Raw genomic sequence first — 15,405 nt, 5'->3', positions numbered from 1 at the left:
CACCTCTACCCCAATATAAAGCTGTCGTCAGGAGCCAAAAAATCTTACCGCGTTATAGGTGAAACCACGTTATATTGAACTTGCTTTGATCCGCCAGAGTGCACAGCCCCACCCCCGGAGCACTGCTTTACCGCGTTACATCCGAATTTGTGTTATATCGGGTCGCGTTATATCGGGGTAGAGGTGTAGTTTTCAAACTTGCATGGCCTCTTCTGATTTGAAACAGCTCAAACTTGGGACAGTTTGTCTAAAAACCTTTAGTGACATTTGTACGATGGCACTCTTATTAAGTTAATTATTAAATAAATGGTTACAGGATAGAGCATACGCCTAGTTCAGTGGTTCTTAACCTGGGGTGCCAGATTTTTTTAGAAGGTAAATCATCAAAAACACAAATTAAGCACAGGCATGTAAGTACAACTACTTTATTTCATCAAACCTATGTATTTATTAACATTATACATTTTTTAACGATTACTGCAATATACAAACAAAAAATATATCTAGGTTTAAAGAACTGACCTACTTCAACGATTTTTGGTAAGGGGTGCGAGAACATATTTTGAGAATCAAAGGCTGCAGTCAAGGTTAAGAACCACTGCTCTAGTTCATTGGTTATCAGTTTATCCCAGGTAAAGTATCCTGCTAACTGCAGCAAAGCCATCATACTTCCCTAACATACTGTCAAGTGGGAAGCCCAAATAAGATGGAAAAGAGAGATGTCAGTATTGCCAGCAGCAAGAGATCAAAAATCGTTAGTCAAACCCTCTGAAGAGATGAAAAAATCATGAGGTTATTTTAAAAAAAAAAAAAAAAAAAAAAAGGGCTGTGGGGGATGAGGGGAGGGGGTGTTGGTCTTTTTGTTTTTTGAACAAGTAGTGTTATGGACTCGCCCAGATTCATTGAGTAAGGTAATTTTGGCCCGTCCTGAAGGAGCTCTCAACTACACATCTACCCATCCCCTGTCCAGCAATTAATTTTACCCCCACCCAGACTTTGTCCCCCCATCATTTCAGCTGCCTTCATCCCCCATCAGTGCCTCATTCCATCAATTCAGCTCCGCTGCCCACACCCCATCTGTTCAGTCTTTATCAGTCCAGCACCCCCAGCCTCCTCCCTTCTCAGTTCACTTACAATTTTTAATGTTGATTTTGTTATGAATCCTTTGCTTGCTGTAGTTTGACTGTGACACAAGCACTTGGCCTGGGCCCCTAGGTAAATGAATCTTTGTTGCCTTTTTGTTAAGGGCCTACTAAATGCATTTTCCCACTAAGGGGAGGGGAGAGACTTTGTCAACCAACCAGAACACACAACGTTTGGTTTCAGTTCTATAGTAGGGAAATCTGTGCCTGACTACAAAGTGATTTTAAATTTTAGACCAAACAAGCATAACAACCAGGATAGAAGAACTTTCTTGTCTATTACCAAGGAAACAAATAACCAATTTGGTACAAGACCTGGAATCTTTTGAAACTATTCTCCCACCCTAGACTATATGGATAGACAAGTGTTGGATTGTATATTACTGTTTGCCTGGGATGATGATTTTCCCCCATACGTTTTATTGTTATACTTTTATTCACAATTGACCTCTGTATTTGTTAAGAACATGCTAGTAATCTTATATCTGAATCACTATTGAAATGCCAATTAAACTATAGTTTGGTGGGGAAAAAAGTTAATTGTTTAAAAGGAAAATATTTATAATAGAAACCTTGTTTTTTGAGACCAAAGTGTAAAGGATCTATTGTAATTACATGCTTCCTGGGAACAAGCAATATGCATAAGTGATGCCTATCTTTTTCTTGAGATCTTGATGTGGTATTATTGCACTTCAACCTCTACTTTGCTTTTATGTGATTGTGCACTTTATTAGGATTTAAGATAGGCACACTACACAGAAGCAACTTTAGAGATCTGATCATTGTGCATCAATTTTGGAAATAATTCAGATTTTTTTAATTCTCGTTTCAGAACATTGAATATATGTTTGGTATTGTTGGTATTCCAGTGACTGAAATTGCAATCGCAGCCCAAGCAATTGGAATAAAATATATAGGAATGAGAAATGAACAAGCTGTAAGTAGCAACATATCTTGTGGACTAGTCATCCTTCCTTTTATTTTCATTTTAGCTATATGTTTTACAGTTGAATCTCTATTTTACAAATGCCTTTCATGGGCACCTGAAACACCCATAAAATTCATGGGTTTGGTAATCAAGAGCTAGCAATAGTACCCAAACTCAACAGGAGTGCAGTAGCACAGAAGCTTAGCTTCATGCTTTTGGAACTCAGGAGTTCTGCAGGACTGGAACCTGAGGCTCTGTACTTGTTGGAGTTCCCAAGTCCTGCAGGAGTTTTAATCAGTGCTAAGGTGGGGGTCATAAGTAAGGCTGTGATTTAGTCATGGAAGCCAAGGAATCCGTGACTTCCAAAGACCTCTGTGACTTCAACCAGCGCTGGCTGGGAGCTGTAGGGTCCCTTGCCGCCTGCTGAGGCAGGGAGCTGTGGGGAACCCCCGCCGCTATGAGCAGCAAGGGGGGACCCCCACAACTCAGAGCTACCAGCAGAGGGGGACCCTGGAGCTCCCAGCCCACCGGCAGATGCCCAGGCTCCCCATTTTGTCATGGATATTTTTAATAAAAGTCAAGGACCGGTGTGACATTCTATACCTTGGGGGAGCATACTGTAACCCCCATAATCCTCATTTTCATATAATCGTGATCTTACCTTACAAGGCATGCTTTATATGGGGGGAGGGATAGCTCAGTGGTTTGAGCATTGGCCTCCTAAACCCCAGGATTGTGAGTTCAATCCTTAAGGGGGCCACTTAGGAATCTGGGGCAAAAATCAGTACATGGTCCTGCTAGTGAAGGCAGGGGCCTGGACTTGATGACCTTTTGGGGTCCCTTCCAGTTCTATGAGATAGGTATATCTCCATTTTAAAAAAAAATATGTATCAGGGGAAAGGTTATGATCTGCTGAAAGTCATTTCTCTATCCATATATGTGTATCATTAATTCATATGAAGTTATGAGAATTGTGTTGTATGGTGGTCACTAAAACATGCTGTAAGTTGGGGAATCAGCCAGATATTAGCTCCTCAGAGGCAACAGCAAGGAAAGTAACCAATGCCCGAGCGGGGTATCAAACAAACCATCAACAGCCATTGTCCAGCAAGGGAGTTACAACTCAATGATTCACCTGCATGAGGCCACACCAGGGGAATTGCTCAACCTTGCTTGGAGAGACTCAGCAATGTCCCTCAGACGTGCCTGGACCTGTGCTCCCCAAGCACATGGACTGAGGGTATAAAAGAAGACAGAGTTGACACATATTGGGCCCTTCTCCTGCCCCTCACCTTCGCTGCAAGCAACTAAGATGCTGAGAAGAAGACAAGACTCCAACAGAAGAGATTGGCCCAGGTTTAAGGAACAAACCTGTATATTAAGAACTGCAATATCCAGTGGGGTGAGGAAAAAATGCTTAATCTAGATGTTGCCCAGTAAAAGGGTTGAGAGTTTATACTGCGTGCTTATATTTTCTTTTCTTTTGGTAACCACTCTGACTTTCTGCCTATCACTTAAAATCTATCTTTGTAGTTAATAAATCTGTTTGTTTATTCTACCTGAAGCAGTGCGTTTGGTCTGCAGTGTGTCAGAGATTTCCCTTGGGATAACAAGCCTGGTACAATTTCTTTGTTAAATTGATGAACTCATATAAGCTTGCAGCGTCTAGCGGGCATAACTGAACACTGCAAGACAGAGGTTCCTAGGGTTGTGTCTGGAACCGGAGATATTGGCAGGTGTCATTCGGTTGCACAATCCAAGGAGCAATTTACATGCCAGAGGCTGTGCGTAAACAGCCCAGGAGTGGGGGTTCTCACAGCAGAGCAGGGTAAGACTGGCTCCCAGAGTCAAGGATTGGAGTGACCTAGCAGATCACCAGTCTAGATAACATCAGAGGGGAACGTCACAACCAGTCACGGGCATCCATGAATTTTTCGTTATTGCCTGTGCCCTGTTCATGACTTGCCTGTGCCCTGTTCATGACTTTTACTAAAAATATTTGTGACAAAATTTTAGCCTTAGTCATAAGATAATGACTAGAAATAAAGATAGAAAATGTGGCAAAAGACCACCTTGGCTTAACCACGAGATCTTGCACGATCTAAAAAATAAAAAGGAGTCATATAAAAAATGGAAACTAGGACAGATTACAAAGGATGAATATAGGCAAACAACACAGGAATGCAGGGGCAAGATTAGAAAGGCAAAGGCACAAAATGAGCTCAAACTAGCTACGGGAATAAAAGGAAACAAGAAGACTTTTTATCAATACATTAGAAGCAAGAAGAAGACCAAAGACAGGGTAGGCCCACTGCTTAGTGAAGAGGGAGAAACAGTAACAGGAAACTTGAAAATGGCAGAGATGCTTAATGACTTCTTTGTTTCGGTCTTCACCGAGAAGTCTGAAGGAATGCCTAACATAGTGAATGCTAATGGGAAGGGGGTAGGTTTAGCGGATAAAATAAAAAAAGAACAAGTTAAAAATCACTTAGAAAAGTTAAATGCCTGCAAGTCACCCGGGCCTGATGAAATGCATCCTAGAATACTCAAGGAGCTAATAGAGGAGGTATCTGAGCCTCTAGCTATTATCTTTGGAAAGTCATGGGAGACGGGAGAGATTCCAGAAGACTGGAAAAGGGCAAATATAGTGCCCATCTATAAAAAGGGAAATAAAAACAACCCAGGTAACTACAGACCAGTTAGTTTAACTTCTGTGCCAGGGAAGATAATGGAGCAAGTAATTAAGGAAATCATCTGCAAACACTTGGAAGATGGTAAGGTGATAGGGAACAGCCAGCATGGATTTGTGAAGAACAAATCATGTCAAACCAATCTGATAGCTTTCTTTGATAGGATAACGAGCCTTGTGGATAAGGGTGAAGCGGTGGATGTGGTATACCTAGACTTCAGTAAGGCATTTGTTACGGTCTCGCATGATATTCTTATCGATAAACTAGGCAAATACAAATTAGATGGGGCTACTATAAGGTGGGTGCATAACTGGCTGGATAACCGTACTCAGAGAGTTGTTATTAATGGTTCCCAATCCTGCTGGAAAGGCGTAACGAGTGGGGTTCCGCAGGGGTCTGTTTTGGGACCGGCTCTGTTCAATATCTTCATCAACGACTTAGATATTGGCATAGAAAGTACGCTTATTAAGTTTGCGGATGATACCAAACTGGGAGGGATTGCAACTACTTTGGAGGACAGGATCATAATTCAAAATGATCTGGACAAATTGGAGAAATGGGCTGAGGTAAACAGGATGAAGTTTAACAAAGACAAATGCAAAGTGCTCCACTTCGGAAGGAAAAATCAATTTCACACATACAGAATGGGAAAAGACTGTCTAGGAAGGAGTACGGCAGAAAGGGATCTAGGGGTTATAGTGGACCACAAGCTAAATATGAGTCAACAGTGTGATGCTGTTGCAAAAAAAGCAAACATGATTCTGGGATGCATTAACAGGTGTGTTGTGAGCAAGACACGAGAAGTCATTCTTCCGCTCTACTCTGCTCTGGTTAGGCCTCAGCTGGAGTATTGTGTCCAGTTCTGGGCGCCGCATTTTAAAAAAGATGTGGAGAAATTGGAAAGGGTCCAGAGAAGAGCAACAAGAATGATTAAAGGTCTTGAGAACATGACCTATGAAGGAAGGCTGAAAGAACTGGGTTTGTTTAGTTTGGAAAAGAGAAGACTGAGAGGGGACATGATAGCAGTTTTCAGGTATCTAAAAGGGTGTCATAAGGAGGAGGGAGAGAACTTGTTCACCTTAGCCTCTAAGGATAGAACCAGAAACAATGGGTTTAAACTGCAGCAAGGGAGGTGTAGGTTGGACATTAGGAAAAAGTTCCTAACTGTCAGGGTGGTTAAACACTGGAACAAATTGCCTAGGGAGGTTGTGGAATCTCCGTCTCTGGAGATATTTAAGAGTAGGTTAGATAAATGTCTATCAGGGATGGTCTAGACAGTATTTGGTCCTGCCATGCGGGCAGGGGACTGGACTCGATGACCTCTCGAGGTCCCTTCCTGTCCTATAATCTATGAATCTATAAGTGATCTTTGTTTTACTGGTGAGTGTTCCTGGAGTTTGTGTTCCAGGGTCCCATCAATAGAAATTAGAAATGGAAAAGACTTATTAGTTATTTGGTCCATCTCCCTGTATGTGCACAGTTGTTCTCTCTAATATGTTTTCTAGTGTTCTGTGCACTGTAGTTTTAAACATACCTGGTGATGATTTCAGCCACTTCCTTTGGGAGACCTTTCTGCAGTCTTACATATTTCACTGTCAGTTTATCCTTATGTTTAGCCTAAATGTTCCTTTTCTTAATTTCATTCATTGTTCTTTGTTATCCCCACCCCGTTATCATTAATTCCTAATTCCTTCAAATGTTTGCAAAGTGTTATAGCCATGGTTTCAAATTTCCTTTTCTCTGAGGTCTTGCTATACCTTTCTGGTAGAGGTGCCGATAGATGAACATCTGATCCTGTGTTAAGTTAGGCCTTGTTTTCAATGTGATTAAGAAAAATGACTGAGTAGTGGGTCACATTTCTCTTTCCATTGGTAGCATATTTGTTCTGTCCCTGTGGCCTCCTGCACTAGCCACATGAATGGAGCACATCAAAACATTCCTATTTGAGGAGCATTTCTGTTTGCTTTTTGCAACTGTATAGCATACGTGTGCATGGGAGTCAGTTTAATGATTTTGCCCAGGTGCCAGTTAGGTTTTAAAGATAAAATCTAAAAAAAAAAAAAATTAGATTTGCCAATTAAATAAATATTAAAGCCAACATGTGAATGGTATTTAATTAGGATAACTGCTTTTTATTAAGCTTAGAGAGTGATAACTTACTAATTTTAACACTGGGTTCTTCTCAGGTCATCTTGAAACTTGGACAGTATTTCTCAAAACAGGAAACTTAGTTATTCTTAGCCAATCAACAAGTGTATTAATTCATCAAGAACCACATGGATATATAATCAGTAGTTTTTTAGATCAAATTTAGATATACCAAATGTTCCGGTAATTTACTGAACACAAAATACACATGCAGTCTTGCAAGTGATTAACATAGACCAGCGTTGGGGCCCAGCAGCTATATCATAGAAGACAATAAATCACCAAGATTTCGTATTACATTTACTTATAATCATCACTTATCAGTCCTTTAGTATCTCTCTAAAATTTATTGCAGTTTTAGTGATCCTCCAGGGAATGAGGATGCACCTTGATTTAAGGCACTCTTATGAATGTACTCCCTGCTATTTTTGGCATTTAATTTGAAAGGGACTAGTTGAATACATCAAAAGTAATGGACTAAAGTTATTGTTTGAGATGCACTGAGGCCAATTTACTTTGATATACAAAGGAATAACAAGCATGTAGTGCCACTTAGTTGAAATACAAGATATGGTTCCTTGAGGTCTCATTAGAAAGAGTACAGATTCAACAAGGTACCTTTCAGTTACTTACATACTAAAGAACATAAAGAGTCTCTGAAATGAAATCTCCCAACTTCTGCTCAATCCTAGTTACCCTTGGGATGGGGAGAGCTGGTCACGTGCCCGGTCCAAGTGTTTGGTAGCTCTTTATGGGTTCAACACCTTCCTTGGTGGGTTCAGAAAACTCTGACGTCCCATCCACTGACCTCAGTTTTATATCTGGTTTTCAGTGATTATTGAAGAGGGCTGACCCTCTTATTCCCATCAGACCCTTGTCATATGGGCGCTGTTCTCTGTTTCTCTGCTGTTTCTGTAGATGACATCAGTGTATAAGAAATTTCTTTGATTCTTTTCTTCTCGGAGGCTTTTTATGTTTTATTCAGTTCAAGGATTCTCTATTAATCCAGACTATTACTTGGAATTAATTGTCCAATTTTTTCTTAAAACTATTTAAGCTGTTTGCCCCAGCAACTCCAATTGTGAGGCTGTTCCAAAACCTCACTTCTGTGATGGTTAGAAACCTTTTTCTAATTTCAAGTCTGAATTTATTTATGGTCAGTTTATACCCATTTGTTCTTGTGCCTTGTGTTTACCCCCTGATCTGTTTATAGAGAGCAATCATCAGGACTGGATTAACCCATCACTGAGCCCTAGGCTAACAGACACTTCTCTACTCCTGGGGGATTCTGCACCAAAAAATTAAAAATTCTGCACACGGTATTTTAAAATTCTGCATATTTTATTTATCAAAATAATGCAATATAATCACTCTGGTTTCAATTATTTTCTTAATTTATTTAAATTACAATACAATGGATGGAGAATGAAAGTGGGGAGCATTGGAGGAAATCCCCAAATCCCCATGCCTAATAGTAATGTAGATAGATTTTACCCTTTATTTCTAGTTATTAGTCAACAAATATATGCAGCCATATGCTCAGTGTTACACCATAGGCAACTGAAGAGCAAGTGAAGACCGGGGAATCAAACTCACAATTTATATTGGCTACTGACCATCTCCAGAAAAGAATTAGCAAACAGTTCATGGAACACATTCTGATAGGAAATTTTTTCAGTCCAAAAAGTTAGACCAGTTATAATCACTAAAGCAACATAAGCATAACCATACTGTCCTTTACAGCACTCTGGCAATGTAAAGGAGCCTTAAAACTTTTACACCTGTTTTATACTCCTGGGAGAATTCATAAAGACAATGGGAACAATTCACTAAGCAGGCAGGCGGCTGCATTCTGCTCTGCCTGAGGGGACAGAGCCTGTCCCACGCCTACCTCCTCAGAAATGCCCCGAAGCCCTGCCCCTCCACACCGAGCATGCTGCAATAGCCAGCGAGAGGGACAGAGTGCCTGTCTCTCTCTCTCTCTCTCTCACTCACTCACACACACACACACACACACACACACACACGACCGCCCGGCTCCCTTTTCCCCCATTCCCCTTCCCCCCCCAGTGATTTATATCTCCACTGGCTGCTCCAGGCACCCGAACCTAGCTGCCTACGCTGCCAGGAAGGGGCATGTGATCGCTTTTGGAGCTTTCCTTTGCTTCCCTGGCAGAAGTCATTTTTCTGCGGGGAAGCAAAGAAATCTGTGGGGGTCATGAATTCTGCGCATGCACGGTGACACAGAATTCCCCCAGGAATAACTTCTCTCAGCCTAGTGCAGAAGGGCAGCCCCGGTAATGGGAAAGGGGGTGTTGGAAAGTGACACTACTCCACATTCATCTGCATCAGTGGCTCCCTGCTCCGGGTGTTGCGACCTGCCACATGGGGTCACAATTTCACTCAAATTTAGCCCCGCTGCCTCTCCATCATTTTGGGGCATTTTTCACTTTTAAAAAATAGCTAAGTTTCGTAATGAAAAGTCAAAATATTTTGTTTCAGCATGGTCGAAAAAACCATTTAAAAAAAAAATCCATTTTTTTTTTCAGCTGAAACCATTTGCTGAATTTGGCCCAAATTGTGAATAGTTTTGTTGCCCCAAAAATGTATTTTTCTGCAAATGTACTATTTGTTGCAAAAATTTTGTTCAGCTCTAATATTTAAGTTCATATATAACATGAGTGCAGTCACTGTTTTTTTGTTGTTGTTGTTGTGAAAGAGAAAGTGCCTTGGCCTATGCTAAGTTGTATACAGCGTTCACCATAAAATCTTTAGAATTGCCATCACAATGATGTTCACAGTATTACCCTGTACTTAGTACATGTAGCACTGGCAACATTATTCATTTGAAAAAGCAAAACTGTGAAGATTTTAAAGGTAATTATTATATCTGAAGTAGTATTTTATGTGCTGTTTTATTTTGCCACTCATTTAGAAAATAACACCCGGCTTCTGAGGTACAAAGACCCTTGTTAATGGAACACCCACGCCAAATGTCTTCTGTAAACATTTGTACATTGACATGTTTTCAGCAGGAGGGGAAAAAATTCATCACATTAATACTCAAGAAATTGAAGACAGTTCAGTTACGTTTTTCTCATCTCCTTGTAAAAGATTTATGAAATGTACAAACAGTAGAACATATTCTACAATTATTTTCTGTCAAGTTCCCCAATCCCCATTGAGGAACACAAGATGTAAGTGGTATCAGAGGGGTAGCCGTGTTAGTCTGAATCTGTAAAAAGCGACAGAGGGTCCCGACAGAGGGTCCTGTGGTAAGTGAGGTTCTTACCCATGAAAGCTTATGCTCCCAATACTTCTGTTAGTCTTAAAGGTGCCACAAGATGTAAATACTTATTGCTGTTATAGTAAATCCCAGATGTTTACTGTATGACCAGTTAATCTGTGGCCAAAAAAGCAACTTAAAAAAATACAAAAGGAGCGCAGAGTTATTATGGCATCAAAAAAGAGTCTGAGGGTAAAGGAGGGGCATTTTGACAATTTTCTGGGCTCATTGTCCCAGAGAGCACTGCTGTACACACAAGACTGGGCCAAATTCATCAGAGTCTAAGTTGTGAAACCTACACCTTCTCTGGCGCTCTCTGGGTAATTTACACTCCCTTGGATTTGTATCTGCTTACCAACGTGTAATTTAAATCTCCTTACACATAATTTCTGAATTTGGCTCACTGAGTCTAAGGATATCTAGTTGGTGTGACTTATACCCTCCTGTTAGTTGCCTTTCATGTTTATGTCCCACTGCCAACCACTTAGCCTCTAAGACAGTAGAAGTTCAGTTGGGAAGACCTGTTTTCCAACATTTTCAGCTGATTAAGTCTTTAGGCAAAAGTGATCATTTTAATGACCGAAGCACATTTAGTCTCCTATTTTAAAACCCATCTTACAGATTATATTGATGCAATATCCTGGTGCAATAGCAGGCAAGAACACGAAAAGAGGAGATGAAAAAAGTAAATGTCATTAACCTCCATGACATGAACGAGCATGAGGAAGAAGAGCCTGGAGGGAAAAGGAGGATGCTTGTTTTTGTGTTTCTGCAAAAGGTCGTGTGTGTGGTCACTCAGCCTTTGGCTACAGACCCCTAGCTAAAGGGTATTTGCAGACCCTTGGGAATGTCATGTTTAATAGTGTATACAATACACCCTTACTCATGTCCCTTTGGAAGGGATGGCTATGGGATGTTATCTCCTTAGTGTAAGATCCATTAATCAGAACAATTCATATGTTTAAGCTGCTATTTAATTTAAATTTTATGATTAAAAGTTTTGATATGTGGAGAAGTTGAAATGTGGATATGTGTAAATAACCTTGTGTTCTCTTCAATAGGCTTGCTATGCTGCCTCTGCTGTTGGGTACCTGACAGGAAAGTAAGCTTAGTATTTATTTTATATAAACCACAGGAATTGTTTGAGCTAGAGCATTTGCTGTTCTATTTTTGGAAATGATGTACAAGTTAAAGCAAATGGAGTAAGCCCGTAAAGATAAAGGGTGCCTCTTTGAAATGGCACAAGAAGTGCATAGCTATATCTATATTTACACAGATTGAGTGCGTTTACCTTCTGTGTATCATTTTGATTTAACTTTGCATCTATTAACTTCCTTAACCTAAGAGTTGAGATTTAGCCACTAGTGAATTATCCATTGAGGAATGGAAGTGAGATTAGTTTACTGTTTCAGACAAATGAACTATATGCTCAAAAATGCACCATCTCTGTTAGCTGATTTAATTACCTCAAATAAGACTATTTTCATGTGCAGAAACCCACCAACATTTTGTTTCTTTAAACTTGCATCTAAGTTAAAAATGGCCAAATGAATTTCTTTTCAGTTTGGGAGAGGGGCACAATAATATAACTAGTATTTAGATCATGCATGGTACTTGACCCTGCTGTATTAATAAAAATTAAGTCAATGATTAAGCTCTATACTCAAAACTGTGTAAGGTTAGCACTTAGCAAGCTGCGTGTTATTGCACGGAGATGCTGTTGTGATAGTTGGAACATAAATCTAGAGTTACAGTTAGCGGTTCACTGCTGTATCAGCTTTGGTGTCGATGTGACTCACAACGCAGGAACAGTGACATACACAAATTGAGTGGTGAAGTCTCAAGAGAGAGACAGTATTGCCAGTCTTGTTACTTTTTCTTCAGTTTTACTCTTTTTTTTTTAACCTCCAAATACTAGTGCAACACCGTAATCCCAAAACACTCATATAAAAATAGTCAAAACTAAAGCTACCACTGTTTGTTGCAATATGGGAGATGTGCTATGTCTTTCTCTTAGTATGGGAGATCTGCCACACTTTTGTCCATTTCAGAGTTAGAATATGACATGAAATATTGATAGTTTGATTTTTCTTCTCTGAATAAATGTTTAATAAAGAGCCCAGTTTTCTGTTTTGCCATGTGAAGGGTCTGTAAAGCTAGTGGAACTGGCCATTCTACCATTGCCATAAAAAGTGTTCCAACATAGCATAATGGCTCTGTGATGACTCTCCCCACCACAACCCCATAGCCACTGTTGTAGGGGGCAGGGCCAGATTGCTACCATACTCTATTATGTGCTACAAGAATGGGCCCTTAAGCCAAGCACAGTTAGAGGCTGCTCTTACTAATGTTGAGGATGGGCTGAGAATAGGGGAAGCACAAAGATGTCTTTATGCCACTTTCCCTTGATCCGCCCCTCCTCGTTGAGCAGGATCCGGATGGAAAATGTGGCCAAAGAGTTTAAGGGGACACAGTCAACTTGAAATCTAATCAATATCAAATATGAATTAAAAGTAGTTTTCATGTGCTGTTGATGCTCCTGAATCCCTCTGTAATTTTTTTTATAATTGTTTCCTTATTTTAAAAAAAATATTTTTCTGTCCCCTGTTGTGTCAATCCCCTCCCCCCCCCACACACACATGTATAAAGTTAGAGGAGTGATTATAAAAGGGAAAGAGTGAAACCAACCAGACATAGTGCTGTAAAACGCAGAAAATAAACACACTCCTTTTTCCAGTTATAGTGTCTTTTTAGTTATAGTTTAGTTATAGTGTTACTTTTAACAACTGTAGGCTTAAAAAAAAATCTGACAAAATGATGTTTTTAGGTTGACACTGTCCCTTTAACTGTTCAGTATTAATATTGTTTTCATGTAGCTTTATGCATGGAATTACTTTGTAAAGGGCCCAATACTCTGTACACATCCTACCCTCCTCACTCTCCATTGAAGTCCTCTGGGTGCTGTATATTTTAATAAACAATTTAAATACATTTAAAACTCCTAAAATCTTAAAAAAATAAATATAATTTAATCATGGACATCTGACAGAGATGGGGAGAGAAGGCAAAATGGAGAGGGAAAAGTCATAAACATAGGGCTAGCAGTGGTGAAGTTAAACAAAACATCTTCTAGAAAACAAAATGTTTAGGATTATAAAAGTGAAAAGAAATGAGACAGATTTCAGGGAGCGCAAATTCCTCACCTTAAGATCCGCCACTTACATTTCCATGTTCTGTGATGGAGACTCTTAAAAAGAGGGTAGCTTGAACACACAAACTCATCAGGCTGAGATTCAAGGGGATGTCTTGAATACTCCCTGGATCTACATCATTAAAACTTTTAAATATCAGCAGTGTCAAATCAATCCTTTAGAGGCAGCCAATGCAAGAAACCCTGGGTGAGCACAGTATGATCATGGTAGCTCAAGCCAGGGAGTAAACCTCCTGCTGTCTTCCAAATAATAGGCTGCCAGTGATGGAGCAGATGTGGTTAAAGGCAGTTACAGTAATGGAGCTTTTTGACCACCAGGGCATAGGTTATGCGGTCCTGAGCTAACTACAAGTACAGCCTGCACAAATTGCAAAGCTGAAGTAAACTACTTAGATTCCTAATCTGCATCACTGCCTCCAAGCAGATCCATCCGTATGATGCAATTTGACTGTCGCTCTCTAAACATTTAATATTCTTGAAGCTGAGCATTTTTCTAATTCTTGTTTGTACTGTACATGATGTTCTGTATTTTTCTCTTTCCTTCTGATCTATTTTGCCTCTAGACCAGGAATATGTCTTGTGGTTTCTGGTCCAGGTCTCATACATGCTCTGGGTGGGATGGCAAATGCGAACATGAATTGCTGGTAATGTACCTACATTTCTTCTTAAAAATTCTAAGTATTAGCACAATCATTGTCCAAACTGGTTTATTGCTCTTCATTGCAGATATTTCTACCTTTTTCGATACTTAATAAAAAGTTTCTGTCATAGGAAATGAGAAGTGAATTCATTTTTCTTCAGTACAGCTGATCTAGTTTAATTTTTCTCATTTTCAGAGATAAAAATCATCCTGCCTTGCTACACTATATGTTCTGTAAAATCTAGTTATTACCTGTGTAATGTACCCGGATACATGTAAAAATCAAGATGGTAACCAGTCTTCTGGTATTCTGTTATGGGTGCAGTGGGTAGAAGCAGCTCTGAATCAGAAAAGAAGCTTACAAATGCCTTTGGGTTAATGACTTCCTCCCTTCACACGTGAACAGATTGGCCTATGTAATAACCAAATGTTTGGTTTTTGGTGCGTGTTGTTGAGCAGTTTAAATGTTGAATTAAATGAAGATGAAAGTGCAATAGCAATAGTGTTTACCTCCACAAGTCTTCACTTCAACATGGCAACTTTAATTGGCCTGTGAATAAAAATAAAGTTGCTGAATGGTTATGTGAAACATTTTTGGTAGAAGATCGCATAGCACTAGGTACATATGCATCAGACCATAAAGTTAATAAACAGCTGGCTGGCAAAGAGCAAATAGTGACAGCTTTAGAAGATTTCCATATGTAGAAAGCAGTGTTTGTATACGCTGACAGAATCACTTGATGGAAAGAAAACTTTGTAGTTTATCGGATAGGGTCCAAACTGCTTTTTACATAAGAATTGGCTGCAAATACTTGGTTATATATGAAACTACCTGACCAAAAGAAATCCTGGTGTGACTTTGCTTTTAAATAAATGATGAGTTTGGTCACTAGGAAGAAGCTTTCATAGCACTTTGGTTAATTTATAAGACATGTTTGGCTGATGTTTGCACTTTCCCCCAGAAAATTCAATTTGGCTGAAACTGGCTGTGCATGCCTGATTTAATCTTGCACAAATCTAAAGTCTTGGCAAAAGATGAGGAAGTGGATTATCCTCTAGCTTGACAGAAGATTTGATAGTCTAGTGAGAATCAGATCAATCTACACGCTCATTGTTTACTGTCCCCTACGTACAGTAGGTGTCATGGAAATAGGTGCATTCATTCAGTGGTGAAAAATCCACACCCCTGAGTGCCATAGCTATGCCGACATAACCCCTGATGTAGACATAGCTAGGCCAATGAAAGAATGCTACCGTCGCCTGGAGAGGTGGAGTTTTTAAAGAGATGGGAGAAAAAACCCTTCACTGTAGTCTGTGTTTACACTATGGGATTACAGCAGCATAGCGATGGCACTATATT

The 15,405-nt window shown here is 39.8% G+C and overlaps 1 protein-coding gene across 1 annotated transcript in view; it reads left to right on the top strand.

Annotated features, from left to right (window-relative positions):
- The window catches only part of HACL1 (2-hydroxyacyl-CoA lyase 1), a 38,199-nt gene that overhangs the window by 1,504 nt on the left and 21,290 nt on the right, over nt 1–15,405 (top strand). Inside the window, exons 2-4 of the mRNA XM_034760721.1 lie at nt 1,975–2,079; nt 11,256–11,296; nt 13,969–14,049. Coding sequence (XP_034616612.1) covers nt 1,975–2,079; nt 11,256–11,296; nt 13,969–14,049 — 227 coding nt within the window. The remainder of the gene's footprint in view (nt 1–1,974; nt 2,080–11,255; nt 11,297–13,968; nt 14,050–15,405) is intronic.

This window comes from Trachemys scripta, chromosome 2 (assembly GCF_013100865.1).
Source record: "Trachemys scripta elegans isolate TJP31775 chromosome 2, CAS_Tse_1.0, whole genome shotgun sequence".
NCBI classification, from domain to species: domain Eukaryota; kingdom Metazoa; phylum Chordata; order Testudines; family Emydidae; genus Trachemys; species Trachemys scripta.
This window is presented reverse-complemented; position numbering and strand designations above follow the sequence as displayed.